At 35.6% G+C, this 19,410-nt stretch overlaps 1 protein-coding gene across 2 annotated transcripts in view; it reads left to right on the forward strand.

The window, feature by feature from the left end:
- The window catches only part of si:dkey-32e6.6 (extracellular matrix protein 2), a 100,808-nt gene that overhangs the window by 27,831 nt on the left and 53,567 nt on the right, over positions 1–19,410 (forward strand). For both annotated transcript variants that reach the window (XM_039773976.1, XM_039773977.1), the window contains 5 exons: positions 3,199–3,354; positions 12,261–12,454; positions 15,457–15,961; positions 16,351–16,466; positions 17,892–18,024. In XM_039773976.1, the coding sequence (XP_039629910.1) occupies positions 3,199–3,354; positions 12,261–12,454; positions 15,457–15,961; positions 16,351–16,466; positions 17,892–18,024 (1,104 nt within the window). The remainder of the gene's footprint in view (positions 1–3,198; positions 3,355–12,260; positions 12,455–15,456; positions 15,962–16,350; positions 16,467–17,891; positions 18,025–19,410) is intronic.

Raw genomic sequence — 19,410 nt, forward strand, 5'->3', positions numbered from 1 at the left:
TAGCTTCACACAATCATAGAACATAAATACTGCTTGGCATGTAGTTTCAGATAGTACATAAACTTGTAGTTACATTCACCTCTCTCCTTAGATAGTGTATTGTCTGCACAGGGGCAAGCAGCCTGCCTGTCTCAGTATGGCTGCAGAGAAAAAGTTGGCCTTTCCAAAATGGAAAAAATGGTTGAGAGAGTCACCTTCTTTGTTAACTCTGTATTTATCTTCCTGAACCAGTAAAATAGGCCAAGTCCCTACTTCATACTAATTCTATATAGGCACACTTTCTCCCCCATTTGTAGCCCTGGTTGTCCTCCTAGAATGGGAAGAGATGTCATAAATACTACTAATCTATTTCTTCCATTTCAGTCTCTGCCTGTTAATGGTTTCTCATCTCAAGCTAGCTGGCCACTTTCACTTTACTTGTGCCTTCCTGGGGGATGGCTCATAGAATGTCCTTGTAAATCTGGTTGAATGTGGGTTGATGAATGCCCCCAGTGTGGTAGCATTCCTAAATGTATGGAGAGTTTGACTTGTTTAAAAAAAAGCTGCAAGCAATTATCAAAATATTAAATGTTAATCTACATTACAATAGCCAATACTGTTTGTTTTCCTGGTCAGCAACTGGTTGTGTGGCTTTCAGTTTACTTAACATTTAAGTCTGTATTTCTGTATTTTCTTAGATGAACATATCAAAACAATGTGATGCCATTTGTAGTAGCACTTTTGCTTTGCAGTAAGGAGATCATGGGTTCATGTCTCGGTTCCTCCCTGTGTGGTAGCTCTTTGAGTAGTGAGAAAAGCACTATATAAATGTAAAGAATTATTATTATTATTTGAAACAGACCAGGCAACAGCATTCAGTTGTTTAATTGATTTTTAACTAAAGTGAGCAAATTGTGAATTTGCACATCTCGCTAGTCATTAACAAAAGAGGAACAGATATTACTATTATTAGGTATGTTAATATTAACGTTAGAGATGTATGTACACATAAAGGAAAATTCTGGTATGGCTCCACCAGAATTTTAATGTCAAAACATGACTGAAAGTGAAATTTGGTTTTGGAAAGAAATGTATGCAAATTATAGTTGATTGCACAACCTGAATCAGTACATGGTAGTCCATACTTAGTCAGCCCAGCATATAACATGTTGTTGAGTTTGGAGTGTTTGGATGCCCTTAAGCTTCCTGTCAGAATGCAAGGAGTTGCAGAGCCCATGAGAAGGGTGATGAATGTTATCTGTTATGGCCTGAATCCTATCACAGTAACAACTGTTGTACAGCTGCTCAAATGAGACTGTTAAAAAGCTGGAAGTAGAACATGTGTAATGGGAACGTAATTGCAGCTAGTTCATCAGACTTGTAGTTTCTGGCATGTGCAGAATTTATCTATGTTGATATCTATTGGCATTACATCTTGAGGTCTTTTGTTTTCTTAGAAAAAATTAAGAACGTTTCTCAAAGAAAGGCCACAAACAACAGTTGTAAGGGAGGCCCATTCTGAATGATTAGTTATTAGTATTTCATTATTAGTGGTTATTTTTTGCTGATTCATATGTTCTTTTATGGCTGATACACAGTTACATTCTGATACAAATGTAAACAGTACACTGCCATTCAGAATTGTGTTTTAGATTGAATACTATATGAACTGTATAAGCATTAAGTATTGTTTGACATGTAACACCGCATACCTTACAAGAATTGTCAAGATGGCCATTTATAATAAATGAATCATGTTTAATTTTTAGTGAAATGTCTGTTTTTCAGTTATTGAATTTATGGAATAATACATTTTACTCATTACAGAGTGATGTTTAAGTGTTGTGTAAGATATATGATGTTAGTGTTGGATGGTGTCCCTGGAATAATGGCTAATGAACATATGTAGTCCTCATGCTGGCCTGGTAGTGAACCAAAAAAACTTTGCTGAAAATTGTATTGCACTAGCTCATTCCATTCTCAAGTTTGCTATTTTACAGACATGCAGATGAAGAGAGGGAATGCTGTAGAAAATAATTAAAAAAAAAAATTAAACATAGAAATTAGTTTTTTAAAACTATTATTTATTAAAATGGCTCCACAGAGAAAAATAAATGAAGCTCCTACACTGAATATTGTTACCTTGTTATTCTGTCTGCCTTGTGAAAGGTGATGAACAGGACGTGGAAATGTGCATCTGAAAACTATTTTTTCCCCTCCTTCTCCTCTGTGCTTAGCTAATTCTGTACCTTTAACTGAACCCACAAATTAAAATGGACAGTGTAAAATTTGTGTCTGCTTTCTCTTCACAGTTATTCGTTCATTTCCCCCCTCATAACCAGTTTCTCAGTATATTCTTGTCATTCTTCTTGTTTTGATGGGGGAAAAAAAGAAAAAGCTTGTGAAAAGTGATGAATAAATAAATGAAACTTGATTGCCTTACCAAAGGGTTCATCAACATTTATCAAGTATTAAATCAAAATATTTCTTTCAACTGCTCCCAGTCTGAGTTAGACAATCAATCTACACAATCTTTTTTTTCCCCTCGCTCAATACTATCCAAATTGATAGTGATATTTAAACCTTATGCCCACTAGGGGTCATGTTTTGTCTATTTCTACAATTCACCTCCCTTCAATAAAGTACATAAATGTAAATAAAGTGTAAATAGCATTTATTGAGGCTTCTTTAAATATATAGTCTGTTAACTAGCTGCCCAGTCTTTCTGATGATGAATACAGTATTTTTAAGAATGCAAGGCATTTTAAAAATAGCTAACGGAATTATGTGTTCACTAACATAATTTGCTGTTGAACACTATGATAATTTTTCTACTGCAAACAGTAATACATATATTATATATTTAATAGAAAAGAATAGTCAGGGTTGGTGTAGAGTGATTACACAGAATATTTTTTTTATCAACAGCCTGCCATATTTTCTATTTGATATACCTCCTACTCCTTTTTAACAAAAATAATGATAATAACTTGGTTTGCCTTTTGAAAATAACTTGGTTTAACTTTCCTTTTTCTAGAAGCACTCAGAGGCTATAAAAAAATTTTCATTGGACAGAGACAGAAAATGTGAAAAGGAACCCATGTCTCTGATTCTACAACTATTAGTTAGTACTCTGTACTGCTTTAAGATCGTATTGAAATTTTGTGGCACTAACTGTTTTTGTTTTGTTTTTTTTCCTCTTTTGCCGCACTTTGGAAGGTGGTCACTGTCTAGTGAATGGAATGGTCATGTTTGAGAGTGCTGTGTGGTCCCCAAAGCCTTGCAGTGTCTGTTCATGTAAGCGTGGAAAGGTGAACTGTGAGGATATGCTGTGCAGTTCTTCTACTTGTGTAGGTCCAGCTTGTGTTCCTACAGGTAAGTAAGCATCACTCACTCTACAAGAATCTTGTATACAAGTATTGCATGGCCTCCAAGGCCTTACTTTGGGTGCACTCAGTTGCTTAGGTTCCTAATAACTGTATAGAAAAGTATTGGAAAGTAAAACTTGATAATAGATAATATTGTTGCTATATTGATTTGGGTATTCCTGGGCAATTATACTGCTTTGAAAGGTGTAAAGACCTGTGCTCCAGTGGATTCCACCCATCCATCTTATGAGCTCGCTTATGTAAATACAAAGCTGTAGGGAGCCAAATTGTGTTTGATTAGCACTGGAGCAAGTCAGGAACCAAGCATAGAAGAGGCAGCAGTCCATTTTAGGAAGCTGTCAATCTCACACTAGAAACCCTAATCAACCTAAAGAGCAGGAAGCCATAACTCACACACACAACTCTCTCACACTAGAGGCCATAATCAATCTAAACAACACATACAAGGGATGTGGGAGGAAATCCGAGTGCCAAGAGAAACCCACATAAATACAGGGAAAATATGCAAACTCCATTCTGACAGCTGAAATGCTTAAGTAGCACTGCTAGCCCCCAGACAACTCTCAGGAATGTTGACATTGCTAAGTCTGTTGGGCTTCAGTGAGTTTATGAGGTTCTAAAACACCCATTGTAAATTTGTGTACACCCATCTGTGTTTGTTTCTAGTTTGTGCCATATAAGGCTTTAGTATCTCAGTTGCAGTAGTTCCCAAATCTTAATTGCTATTACTGAAGCACTGGCTTACACAGCCTTAGATAAACAAATAAAACAATGACTTGATGAATTGAAGTTTTTTTGTGTGTATTTTCAAGTTTTTACAATGCACATTTTAAATATATTGCAATTTATAAAAAAAATTTTGATAAAATACAAAGCAGATGTTATGGCTGTAGGGCTTTTAATGATGATGCTATTGTCCCTCTTTCACTCTGAAGTTCCACTCAAAACTTACGAGTGACAACCTAGTGAAAGTAACAACATCCACCATCTATCCATCCATTTTTTAACCTGCTGAATCCGAACACAGGGTCACGGGGGTCTGCTGGAACCAATGCCAGCCAACACAGGGCACAAAGCAGGAACCAATCCCGGGCAGAGCGCCAACCCACCGCAGGACACACACAAACACACCCACACACCAAGCACACACTAGGGCCAGTATTGGCCAAATAGCTATTAATAACAAAGGCCCAAATTATTAAAGAACAATTTAAGCAGCCTTAGCTGCAGCAGCAGCTCTAACTTGGGAAGGCTTTATTACAATTATGTGTATTTGGTCTTAATTTACATGCTAAGACCAATCAGGTTTCTCATACTAGCAGAATACTGAAAGAAAAGTAATACTTTATTCTACACTTAACCCTTATCCTGTTGTGTTAAGAACAACTAAGGCTAAAACTAAATGCCATCCTTTTTAATTGTAAACTATTCCACCTATATACATTAATGCTTTGTGTTGTGCTGCAAAACTAATCTATTAATGGCATAGATTTCTAAAATCTATGTCTACTAAAATCAGTCACAATTGGAGGGTTGTGTGTGGAAGCATATTTAAAAGAACAACCCAAACAGGGTCTACTCGGCTGGCATCATAGGCGATTGTGTCAAAGTGGTAATCCATTTTAGAACTCCAACAGGCACTTTATGGGCCTGATGGGGATTGACAACATTTTATCGTCAAAGTGGGTGCCTATTATACTCAGTCTGATAGACTTCCCACGGCATAGGTCACTTTGATGCTCAGTATGGCCTCCAGAAAGAAATGTTCTACACAACCAATTATGTAACATATACCAACTTCTTGACATGCCCTTCAGAAATGGGTGAAAAATACATGACTCGCAGGGCATTTCATTCAACTTTTATATTCCTTTTATTTGTCCTTTAGGAAGAGGAACTGATGCTGGTATACCCACAGCAGGTTATTCATACTTATTTAAGGGGAAATCCTTATCCATCACTGATTTTGGATACAGTGATCACTTCCTACCCAAATGCTCTTGAGGCAAAATGACCTTACTGACGAATAGGTGGCACTGACAATTCATTCTCCTTTGTAATGAAACATTTAAATGGCATAACTAATGGATTGGCATTCCTTCTAGGTTTGGTTTCTGCATTGCACCTGATTCTTCCAGAAGAGGTTCAAGAAAATTTGTATTAGAAAATGGATGTAATCAATAGTTTGGGCCTGATGTCTATACTAAAGCCATTTAGTGGCATCACAATGTTTTAAGGCCTCAAGTTGTGGCTTCCCTGACTCTAGATACTAGCAGCCACAATACTATTAATTAAGTGATAAAGTTTGGTTCCATGGTGATTGGAACAACAAAGTGAAACCTGGTGGCAAATAGGCAGGGTCAAGAGGGCAGCCATCCTTTGGATCACATTTTAAGTGATAACAGCATCAACAGCTTGTACTTACTCAAGTCTTTATGTTAAATTAAATCTTTATCAACAAACGACATTCCTGAACACTAAAAAACATATAAACACGGTATGCTTTTTAGGATTTCAAGGTTGATAGTATTAATTAAAATATAATAATACAATGTTTTATATTAATACTTTTGTTGGTTTATTCTAATAGTAGTAGTTGGTGCTTTCTTGTACCACATGCCATGAATACTTAAATGTTTCAGATTTGTACAGTTGAAGCACTCTTACAGTAGGCAAACATCAACCATTTTCTAACCCTCTTATCCAGTTCAGGATTGTAGGAACATGTAACCAGCAGTCAATTGTACAATATTCATTGATGCCATTTTGACCCACCTCTCATTCTCTCTTGTATTCTGACAGTAGATTTTGAATTCATGCTAAGTGTCAATCATTCATGCTAAATACCATTGAGCTCTTCTCTCTGCTCTTCTGTGTTAAACTTTTGAATAGTGTATTTACTTGGGACTGATACATTCATGTGTCATACACCTCATAAAGTACCTTTGGCAGTAAACATTGAGATATAAAAGTAGAATTCTCTTGGTTAATCTATATATAAATTGAAATTGCAAAGTTGACTGACTCACTCACTCATCAACAAAAAACTTATTTCTTGTTTAATTTAAAAACTGAAATTTGGCAGGATTGTACATCTTGGGCAGTATGTTTTCACTAAGAAAGGGCATTTTAATATATCAACATTTATGACTTAAAAACAACCCTTACAATAGAAACAAAACATATATCCCAAAATCTAAACATGCTTTGACAAATTTGAAATATAAGAATGTAATAGAATTTTTTTTTCTTTTGTTTATTGCAGTACTGTAGTGAGTAGGCTATACTAATGCACTGTATCTTTTTTTAGCTTATGGAAATGAAGGCCACCAGTAGAAGTGATGGACAGGATACACAAATATCAGCATGGAGCAATGGGGGGACAGACATAAGAAAAACGGAAGCTGTCCTAGATAGGAAAAAGAGACAAGATATGTGGCAAGGACAGTGAGCAGTATAGTAGGAGGCGCATAGTTCAGCCAAGCGCAAGTAAAATGACACAACATAAAGCTTGAGTGCAGGTGCCAAACACTGTGGCTGTGATCATAGGTGTTGCATCACTAGAGGTAAAGAGGGAGGGAGATAGAGATGAGGAGGAAGTGGCATTCTCAGGTCCAAGACAATCCAGGAGTGACAACATCCCTAGCTCAATTTAAATGTTAGCAAAAGTCAAATAAAGGGTCCACCCATGGCAAGAACCAAGAGGGGTTGGACACGGTACACGGTTCATGATATTATTTCTTTTCAACTCCTTACTGCTCACTTGTTTTGTGCCTCACTGCTTCATAAAAGTTCCTCCCTTGGTTGTCATGTGTATTCTTCTTGTACACATGAAGCTTTATGTACAATATTTACAAGGAAAAAGCAACACTAAAATTAAAAATGTTTAGGTCATTGCAGAGACCACTCGATTGTGCAGCCTGCAAATGTCATTACTGTTTGTAAGTTAAAGTAAAACATTATTCAGGGTTAGAACTTTATTGCTTTTATTATAATACTCCACCCTACCCAAATGGTGAACATAAAACTGCAAATAAACTGAAAAGTAAATTCTTGAGTGAGCAAAGTAAAAACCCAAATCTGAAGCTGACTTTAGTTCTTTTGGCTTACTAGCATTGTGTTTTATGTTCATATTGCACATTGCAAGATTACATTTGTATTTCACTCCTACTTTTTATTTGACTTTCCATCATTTTAATTTATTGAAGTTTATTTGGTATATATTTCAGTTCTTATTGGTTGCAGCTTTTAGTTACCGAGTTTCTTTGAGTTAAACTGTTGTTTCCATACCCTAGGCCTATTGCAATGTGTATATTGCTTTTGACCTAGACCAGTGATTCCCAAACTTTAAGGTATGACTCACTTTTAGGCGAGAATTTTGTTTTCCACCCTCATTCATAAACAGCAGCTGACCAGCAGTAAAATAGTTATAGTTTGTCTTTGTTCTTCGTGTTTCCTGGACTTTCCACCATGTTCGAAAAAGTACATGCTGATTATTTTTAATTACTGGATCGTTGCTGAATGGCACTGGAGTCTTACAGAAATTTAAATTCTTCCTTATTTATATAAGCAGCGAAGCGTGATGAGGCATCATTTTCTATGCTGTGCTGTTGAGTGACAAGTACAAATATTCAACGATAAGTTGCATCATACCGTGAGATCATACAGTGATGAATATCTCAAATACAGTTTTACTGTTATTTCCAATAAGCCCCAGTTTATAATTTGTTGAGAAGTGTTGTCAGAAGAAAGTATGAAGCCGTCAAAACTACTTCAACATTTAAATGCCAAACACCAAGGCAAAAAAGACAAGCCTGTGGAATTCTCTAAAAGAATGCTAAACTAACTTCACAAGGAACAAGCCATTTTTACTTTGGCAACCACTACTAATTAAAAAGCATCACTAGCAAGTTATCAAGCTGCATTTCACATTGTAAAAGCCAGTAAGCCACATGTAATTGCAGAAAATCTGATTTTACCAACAGCGGTTGATATGATGCAAATAACGTTTGGTGAAAAAGAGTCTGACAAGCTCAAAACAATACCTCTTTCCAGTAATACAATCCAAAGAAGAATAAGCAACATGGCAGAAGATATTATTATAAATAATAGTAATAATACATTTTGTTTATAAAACTTGATTTCTGGTCACATTCAGTTGACAAAAAGACATTTGATTCATTCCAGTGCATGGAAAATGTATCTATGTTTAATATACTGTAGTAAATTCTAAGCATACACTATGCTGCTTTAATTGAGAGGAAAGACAAACTTCTGTTTCTCATAACAAAAGTCCTGAAATGTTGGTACCATGCCATTTCAAAACTTAAGATTTTCAGTGCTTATCCACTATCGGCATAACGTGCAACACTAGTTACAACTAAAAAGCAGGAATTGTTCTATAGTAGGAAAATTTTATTCATGGGCAAGGACATCATCATAATTTTGGATTGTTATAAATAAAATTTTAACTTGTTTAATTAATTATCAATTTTCCCTTTGGCAATACAGGTAATTAATCAAATAATACCATACCTTTCTCTGTAGGCATTCTCTAGCCTTTAGACTTGTATCAATGTAACTGAGGCACATTCATTTTACAAAACAGAATAATACAATTTATTGATAAATACAAGGATTATATAAATATTATAACTGTATATATAGTCATATGAAAATATTTGGTAACTCCTCTCAGCCTGCATAATAATTTACTTTACTTTCATCAAAAATATAACAGTGGTATGTCTTTCATTTCCTAGGAACATCTGAGTACCGGGGTGTTTTCCGAACAAAGATTTTTAGTGAAGCAGTATTTAGTTGTATGAAATTAAATGAAATGTGAAAAAAATTTGGGTACCCGTGTAATTTTACTGATTTGAATGCATGTAACTGCTCAATACTGATTATTTGCAACACCAAATTGGTTGAATTAGCTCATTAAGCCTTGAACTTCATAGACAGGCGTGTACAATCATGATAAAAGGTATTTAAGGTGGTCAATTGCAAGTTGTGCTTCCCTTTGACTCTCCTCTGCAGAGTGATAGCATGGGATCCTCAAAGCAACTCTCAAATGATCTGAAAACAAAGATTGTTCAGTATCATGGTTTAGGGATAGCTACAAAAAGCCATCTCAGAGGTTTAAACTGTCAGTTTCAACTGTAAGGAATGTAATCAGGAAATGGAAGGCCACAGGCACAGTTGCTGTTAAACCCAGGTCTGGCAGGCAAAGAAAAATACAGGAGCGGCAGATGCACATGATTGTGAGAATGGTTACAGACAACCCACAGATCTCCTCCAAAGACCTTCAAGAACATCTTTCTGCAGATGGTGTATCTGTACATCATTCTACATTTCAGTGCAATTTGCACAAAGAACATCTGTATGGCGGGGTGATGAGAAAGAAGCCCTTTCTGCACTCACACCACAAACAGAGTCGCTTGTTGTTTGCAAATGCTCATTTAGACAAGCCAGATTAATTTTGGAACAAAGTGCTTTGGACTGATGAGACAAAAATTGACTTATTTGGTCATAACAAAAAGCACTTTGCATGGCAGAAGAAGAACACTGCATTCCAAGAAAAACACCTGCTACCTACTGTCAAATTTGGTGGAGGTTCCATCATGCTGTGGGGCTGTGTGGCTAGTTCTGGGACTGGGGCCCTCGTTAAAGTAGAGGGTCAGATGAATACAACCCAATATAAACAAATTCATCAGGATAATGTTCAAGCATTAGTCACAAAGTTGACGTTATGCAGGGGTTGGATATTCCAACAAGACAATGACCCAAAACATAGTTTGAAATCTACAAAGGCATTCATGCAGAGGGAGAAGTACAATGTTCTGGAATGGTCGTCACAGTCCCCTGACTTGAATATCATCGAAAATCTATGGGATGATTTGAAGCAGGCTGACCATGCTCGGCAGCCATCAAATTTAAGTGAACTGGAGAGATTTTGTATGAAAGAATGGTCAAAAATACCTCCATCCAGAATCCAGACACTCATCAAAGGCTATAGGAGGCATCTAGAGACTGTTATATTTGCAAAAGGAGGCTCAACTGATGTAATATCTCTGTTGGGGTGCCCAAATTTATGCACCTGTCTAATTTTGTTATGATGCATATTGCATATTTTCTGTTAATCCAAAAAACGTAATGTCACTGTTGAAATACTACTGTTTCCATAAGGCATGTCATATATTAAAACAAAGTTGCTACTTTGAAAGCTCAGCCGATGATAAACAAAAATCCAAAGAATTAAAAGGGGTTCCCAAACTTTTTCATATGACTGTATATGCTCTCATATAAGACACAATAGACTGACAAACATATAACATATAGGTTGGCTGTTTATTGGTATTTAGAGTTCTGGATTATCTTGGCATAGATAAATAATTTTATGATACTTTATGGATTATGTCCGACATTGCTTGGAGTTATTGCTTTGTTGTTTTTCTCGGTTCAAGTGGAAGATTTTTTATGCGTTAGAGTGCTGTCTTTTGCCACTTCATAGAGAAACACACTTTCTCGAAGTCTTGGCTTCTCAGCCTCATTAGACTACTGGTACACAGATTTGATTTGACAAACTGGGTCTCAGCTTCTGGATAACAAAGATAAGAGTTTGTTGAATTTGGCACTCCAAGAGCAGCTCACAGCTTTTAATTTGAAATGTTATTTTGGCACAGAGTGCCCCTAGAAGTGCTGCTGGAGAATTCCAGTCATTGTGTTCAATTCATAATTCTCCAATGTTCTCTTTGTTTCTCCCCATTCTCTGCCATTCGTATTTCTTCTCACTTACTTTGAGATATGGGTTGCATGTTGTTTTAAATGAAGCTGGAGTCTTCTCCTGATTGGATTAAAGTCTTTTTCAGTTACAAAATCAGTGTCTTCTTATAGGTGGGTTCTTCTGTCCATCTTAGTTGTCATTCCTTGAATTATAGGTTTTTGTTCTAGCTTGAGTCCATTTCGCACCTTCTTGCTCAAGAGGTCTGGGGAATGGACTCTATAGAGATGTGAGAACAACTCTTGATTTACACCTTTGTTGTCAGATGAAGTCCCTGCAGATCCTAGTACAAGCTGGAGTTCAGTCACTTAGTTTGGAATGCAAGGAAGAAACCTAGCAGAATGGGCAATGCCCACTTTGTCCTACATCAATTGTAAGTAGCATGTTCAAGAGTAAGGCAATCTAGTGACGTACTAATATTATACACCGATAAAAGATTTAATAAAAATAATAATGTATACTTGTAGACAAAAAAGTACTTAGGACATAGTAGTTCTGATACATCTGATTATCTAACAGCACTATAACTGGGGTCCGCTGTCTTATGAAATTCCCCGAGCAAGGCAGAGTAATATAGCTAGTTTATTAGCATCACTGTTTTACTTCATAGTTTTTATTTTGGCTGTTTAATCATAATGCTGACATGATAGCTCAGTAGTTAGTAATACTGGCACACTGCCACAGAAAACTGGGTTTGAATTTCAGCCTGGGTACTCTGTGCTTAGAGTTTGCACTTTTCTCCAAGTCTATGTAGGTTTTCCTCTGGATACACCAGCTTGCCTTCCATATACCAAAAATATTTATGTTTAATTATTTATTAATTCTAAATTTGTTTGATGTGGACATGTGATCCACGAGAGACTGACATACCATCCAAAGTTATTTCCTACCATTTCAAAATCAGGTAGGTCTACACAGTCAGCATAAGCATAATGATACAGCCTTCATTGCTGATAGTTTTTTTTTGTTTTTTTTGCAGATTTAACATATCCTTTCCAAAATTCAAAAATGAAATAATATTTTTGGATTGATGTTTATTTTTTTGGAGGCTAAATTATTGATATGAGAAAAGATATGACCTTCTTGCTTTCTTTCTTTCTCTTTTCTAGATCATAACCCTGCAGCATCACTGGTGCCAGGAAAGAAACTTGGAAGAAAAATAGCTCAGGCATCTAAGACAAAAACACCAGCTGACAGGATGAAGCAAAAAAGTGAAAAAATCCAAGCTGCCGCCAGCCCCCGACAGGATGTGCAGCAGAATGGCAAACCAAGAAAGCAAGAAGTGGTCTCACAGAGAAAGGAGGTTAAAAAAAAAATCAAGCTGAAGTTATGAGAGAGAATGAATGGGGGGGCAGGGTTAACAGGAAAATGTGTGTATAATATTTCACTTTAGTCCTCCTGGGACAGCAATGAGTAACAATACTGAGTGTACATTCACAGATGACACTGGACCAAGTAAACAAATACACACATACGAAAAGAAAATGTTGAAATATTCTGCAATCCATCCACCCCACGTTTTCACAGCTTGGTTCTCCTGAGTCACAATCCCAAATGTGATGGACACTGTTCATTTAAATGCATAATAAATAAATGCATAAATATTTAGGGCAAATACGATTGCAATACTCAGAATGGAGGTTAAATGTAACTCAATAAGACTCCAAAACCATTTTCATGTTTAATGATCCTTAAAGTGGAAAGCTTATTACATTTTTTCAGTTCTGTCGTCACAGAATCTCTCAAGCCAAAAGTAAAACAAATTCTATTTAGATGCAATATTGGCTAATAGAAGGGAAATGTAAAAAAAAAAAAAAAATTGGTTGTTTCCTTATAATGTTATTTGTAATCTGTAAATAATGTTGATAGGTACTGCTTATACTTAATAGACTTTAATTTTCTATAACACCTAAAAATAGAAATTTAAAATAAGTTAATGTTATTTCAATAAATAATTTAATAATTAGTAAAGAGAAGGAATTGGTTTCACCGTACAGATACAGCCAAGCTGTACTGTATTGTACCTTACTGTGCACAATCATACTCTTTCAGAAATTGACTGCACTAGCTTGAAAATCCACCATCTGGGGGCAGTGAAAGGTTTAAATTGCATTTCACCAATAAAGAGACTGTTCAGATTCAGGTCAAGACTTAGCAACCGTCTTCTCTTAAACTATAGAAGTTAAGTTGAACACTTTTTAGACTTTTATTGGCTTTAAACTGTTATTATTCTGTGTGTGAACATGATGTGTGCCTTTGAAGTTTACATCCTCACAGAGAAGATACAAGCATTAATAATAATACATTTTTAATTGTGCTTTTCAAGCAATTCAATGGCGTATTACAAAATAAAACCTTAAAATGGTATCAACTCTGTGGATAAATATTCATTGAAAATGTATACTCTAAATTTCCTTTCATAAATATTCTGTGCATCAGAATGTTATTGTATAATGTGTTATCCTTTTCTAATACATATTTGTACATTAGTAAGAACATTTTTTTTTACTTTTTAAGAACTTTATTGTCCTTCTAGTAATAATGGTTAATAGACTAAGACATTGTGCCCAGGCTCTTCAAAGGCTTATCAATGCATTACCTTTTCATCGGTATCATGTATACTTGTAAACTGTCTAGACAGCAGACACAGTGGTAACTGAAAAGGACACTGACTTGAGCTGCTGCATTTGAACTACAAGCACAGTTGTTCTCTGGGTTAAGTTTGGATTTTCTCCCATGCAAAGTGGGTTTCCTTTTAGATTCCCCAAAGAAATGCATAGGGGTTGTTGGCCCTACCACAATCTCATTGCGAATGCTTTTTTTATGTTTTATTTTTTACATTTATTATTACTATTATTTACATTATTTACATTTGAGACCTTTATTATGGCTTTAATGTAAGGCACCTGGATGGCTGGATATGGCTTTTAACACCTTCTACTCGATACTAAAGCAATAGGTTTTGTTTTGTGCTGGGCTCCAAAAAACTAATGGGTGGGTTAAAAAATGGTACTTGAAAATATCCACAATTGTCACAACCAGATCAATAAAGCACATAACCACTGACTCATTATAAACATGGGGCTGGTATTGCAAACAAATCCAATGCTACAACCTAATTAATGAACAAAATAATATCAGTGATAAAAATAAGAATAATGCTCTGATCTGAGTAACATGCAGTCAAAAGACATGGCGAAATAAAATTCAGTGTTCAGCAGGGCAACAGGATATGAGTTGTAAATTTTGTTTTGTTGAAGACTGATTTAAATATTCTGTGACATTGTTAATTCATTGGATGGCAAGATTGCATTATTTGCATAGTTTTGTGAGATACAACAAACAGGAATCATTTTTGAATGTTCAATGCAAATCATTAAAAATGAATTATTAAAAATGAAATAAAATGACCAGCCTAATATAACCACAAACTTCGGTGAAATAGAAGTACAAAAATTATTTGTAAATATTTACCCATGATTCCTGTTTAGTGTGAAATCTGTAATTTATGCAAAGAAGGCAATGTCACCATCCAATCAAAGCATAACCTCTGAGTTTCTTCATCCACAGTCTGGCTATGAAGATCCTCAAAGCATGACAGGAATGAATGTGAGGAATCAGAATAGTAAATAAGCATTATTAAAAATAAAATTGTGAATGATGTGAGCGCTATATTACTAATAACTAGTAATTTCAATCTGATGCTACTTTGAACTTTTGTTTTGTGTAGGTGATTTGTCATGGTGGTGCAAAATGATATACAACAACATAAACAATAATCCAACAACAACAATAACAATAATCCCTTTATAGGAGTTGCAAAATGATTAACATGCCATCAAGAATGAAAAACTCATTAGAAACTTCAAAAGACTTTGTTGGACAGTTATCTTATCCAAAGATCTTGACCATACATTGTTCTTCTCTCTTGTTAAATGAACCCTAACCTGAAGGAATCTATTAATTTTTACATTTAAGATTTCTCACTAAAAGATTTACCAATGTTGTTTCTTGTCCAGTTTATTTGTAAGCACAGGGAACTTCAGTTTCTGTCATCTTGCCTGAAGAAGGGGCCTGAGTTGCCTCGAAAGCTTGCATATTGTAATCTTTTTAGTTAGCCAATAAAAGGTGTCATTTTGCTTGACTTTTCACTACATTCATAATGGCTAACACGGTACAACACCCTAGTACTACTACAGTAAATGTGTAATCCAGAATTATATTGTATGTATATAATTAAGCCCATGTACATAATGAAGTCACTCCCCATTCCAGTGTCTAAAGCTGTCTTGTTTCTAAAAACAGAAAGCCCCCCTTATGTCTGAGAGGCAAGACGAAAGAAAAATGAAGAAACAGGATGTAAAATCAGGAAAACAAGAAGTGGGTGGCAGTACCATGAAACAGGAAAGAAAGAAAGGAAATATGAAAAAGGAAGAGAAAGCACCTAAAACTTTTGAGGAGAAGGAAAAGGTGAAATTTCTTACAAAGGGTACCCAGCAGACTAGTCCCAAGTGGTTGGATGGACCCAAGCTGAATGCACCAAGCCACCCAAGGTTTAAAGATCTAAATGATTTTGATGATGCAGACAGCAATGAAAACAATCATGAAGATATCTATGATGATCTAGGAGACTTTTTCTTTGGAAGGACACTTCCTGATCAGCCACGCCCCTCTCACACAAGACATGCCATCATGGAGTCACTTCCAGTTGGATGTATCCTTTCTGAATCTACCATTGGCTGCGGTGGCACCAAGATGACCCATGTCCCTATACTGAATGATCCTGGTATCAAGACACTTTACTTAGCAGGTTAGAAGACATTTTGTATTAAATGTGCTACTAAATGGATGTTAATACATCAAATGGATGTTTGCTCACTGTAGATTACATTATATATAATCCATATAATTTTGCATTTAAAAGATGAATACTACTGTTGTGTCAGCTCTCATTGACGGGTGTGAGGCTTCAGTTTAAATGCATAAAATATGAAGTCAAAACAAACTCCAAATTAGTGATATTTTTCAAATGTCTTAAACAGAAATGCTTTATTGACATTAGTATTAGAACAAAGTTTTATTTTATTTCTTTACCCACCCTTCTAAAATGTTTACCTACTTTTAGCATTTGTTATCTTTACTTTTGTCAAAAAGGCAATTCATTATTATTGTGCATTTTAAATGTTTCCTTCTGTATAGAAAATGAAATATCCAAGATTCCTGCTGGGGCTTTCTCAGGACTTACAGGTCTGGAGTGGCTTGATTTGAGTAAGAACCGCCTCAATGACTCATCATTTTCAAGTGAACTCTTCCAGGTAAGGGCCAGATTACATTTTTTCAGGAATTATAATATACATACTGGACTTGTACAGATTAGTATTCCTAGTTTCTCAGACATTTTGCATATGGCATCCCTCAGACACTCCTTCCAGTTCCCTCACCCTATTTTTTGACATTTGGCCTAGCAAGGAATAGCGATTTCTCATTCTGCTCTTACTTTCATGGACATGGATATGGGCATGGATTACCTCTTACTAGGGCAATACAGTCTTCCAATAGTGCCTGGGCATAATACATCCCTAAACTTAACCAACAGCGGGTTATTTTTCAGGATGTGGCAGAATTACACTCCCAGACCTTAATGTTTCCTTTCTGGACATTGTTTTTGCCATCTAAAGTAAAGGTGTTTCTTTTTGTATAGCCCAGCAAACCAAAGTGCACCCTCTCTTAATGAGTATATATACAAGGGATTACAGCTCTCTTCATCAAATGTTTTATATCACTCCGATTCTGCAAATTCTTAAAACTTTTTCAGACTCCACATTAGGAACTTTTGTCTCTGATTAGCACCTTTTCCTAGACCAAATATTAGAGGACTGCATTTTTGGGTTTGAGACACACAATATCACCTCTGCTCTGCTTTTCAGTCAATTATGTAAGGAATACAAGGACTAGATCTTCTAATCATATTATCCATTTGAACATCAACATATCTCTCTATATATAAAATCCAACATCTGTATGTCTGTCCACTTTTCACGAGAGAACTACTTAACATATTTAGATAGGGTTTTTGTCTATAATTTGCTTGAACATTCCGGTTGATTTTGTAATGTCTCTCACTGTGCTAACTATCATAGTTTGCTCACAGTACCAATTTATTTGCATGAATCCGAGGGAGATGCAGCAGGCTGAGGGGAGGGAGGTGGGGTCCTCCTCACTCATGCGCCAACCTCGGGGCATGTACTTTACCTCTGCTTAGGTAGCAAATGAGAGAACTACTTGATGGATTTAGATCATTTTTTTCTATAATTTGCTTGAACATTTTGATTGATTTTGCGACTTCTCTCATTGCGCTAGGAATCATAGTTTGCTTGCAGGAGCGATATATTCATGCTAATCCGAGACAGATGCAGTGGGCCGATGGGAGGGGGAAGTGTGACGTCAAAACTGGGTAGCTGGGCAGAGCCCTCCTCACTGTCCTGTTTCACTACTATGCGGGTGGAGCCACGGGGGATGGCTAGTCTTGGAAAATCTTTAACTGTCCAATTACCAAATGGGCTTGATAATTATATATCAGTAGATAGCAATAGTTTTAACCTACTATTCACTGATTACATTATTCTAGCTGTGCACATGTCTAAATCAGCAAAGAGACTATACTATTGCTCTCAGTTCACAAATCTGATATTTTTCTGTCTATATGTTTATTGTAATAAATTGTATCCACTTTCTTTCAGAACCTAACAAAGCTGAAGAGGCTGAACTTGGATGGGAACTTCCTAACCAAGATCCCACCCCTACCTCCATCATTAGAAGAGCTGAAAATGAATGACAACAAATTGAAAGGCTTAGATCAGCAATCTTTTAAAGGTGACGTTCTTTAAGACATTGGATACTGCTTTTGTATTTGTCAGTTCAATGAGAGTGAAATCAAATATAATCTTGTTTCAAAAAATGAGCCTGGGGCATTACTGTGTGAACCAGCCCATGGTTTTTTGTGTGATTCATTTGTTCACACTTGCCAGGAGAGCCCATTCATTTCCAGAGTTAATAACATTTACATAATTCACTTCTAGGAAGGTGAAGGGGGTCAATCAGCAGATTTAAAACTCTTTATATAGATATATTGGCATAAGTGCTCAAACAGAATAAACAAATATTCTAAGCATACCTTCTCAATTATTAGGATAACTAAATTCAGTAAATTAATGGATAGACTAAACTAATAGTGAAAGTAGTAAAACGACTCCCAAACACTGCACCCTTATTTCCCCTCAATATTTACATGAAGCTGGTCTACAATGTAGCACTGTGACTACTCCAAAACATTTTGGTTAAAGAACATATTAGAAGCAGGTGTGCCGTGGTTCACATGTTCTACTTTTCTTTTTGTATCTTAATTTGGGATAATGGTTCATACTGTCTCCCATATTGCAAAGATAAAAAAGATCAACTGCTTATGAAAGTATTTATTTGTATACTTAAAAATAAAAGTAACAAAGAAGCAAAAAAGAAATAATCTTAGGTTTGCTTGTATTTCTGCTTTCCTTTGCAGTTTTTTAATTGTATTTTATCATAAATGAATAAATTGTTCTTTCTTTCTTTCTTTCTTTCTTTCTTTCTTTCTTTCTTTCTTTCTTTCTTTCATATAACATTTAGTTCTATAGTATTTAAATTGCTACATTTTGCCTTTTCACCATATGGTTCCTGGTCAGTAGCTTGAATCCCAGATGACCAATTGTTAAAAGTATTTAATTTTTTTTTTTACTTTTTTTTCCTCAAAATCGACCACCCTTTCACAAAAACTAAGAAAAAATGCATAAAAAAGAAAATTTGTACTTTTTTCACCTTCTAAACATCTAGCTATTAGGCCAGTACACAGTAAATAAGCAAAATGCAGCTATTCTTGATTGGAAGACAGCTAAATGGTCTCTTGAACTCTTTGATATGTAGCCTGGAACAGTTTCACTTTTCCCAGTTCTTGCCATTTCTGGGTTTTCTAATTGCACTGTGCATGACTACCTGAGCTCTTAATTTCCCTAAATATTTTTCAAATTACCCAGCGAGAAACTTGTTTGTAAAATGTCTAACTGGCAAAACAGTTGTAAAGAACTGCTAAATCCTTTTTATCAGTATTATCTGTACATGTGAATATACTATATCAAGATAGTAGTCCATGCTGTGGAGGCTATGCATTAGAATTAGGGTAAAACAATGAAAGTATTATCAGATCATTTCTTACATGAGACCCTGAAA

Source organism: Polypterus senegalus, chromosome 13 (genome assembly GCF_016835505.1).
Source record: "Polypterus senegalus isolate Bchr_013 chromosome 13, ASM1683550v1, whole genome shotgun sequence".
In the NCBI taxonomy this organism is placed as follows: Eukaryota; Metazoa; Chordata; class Cladistia; order Polypteriformes; family Polypteridae; genus Polypterus; species Polypterus senegalus.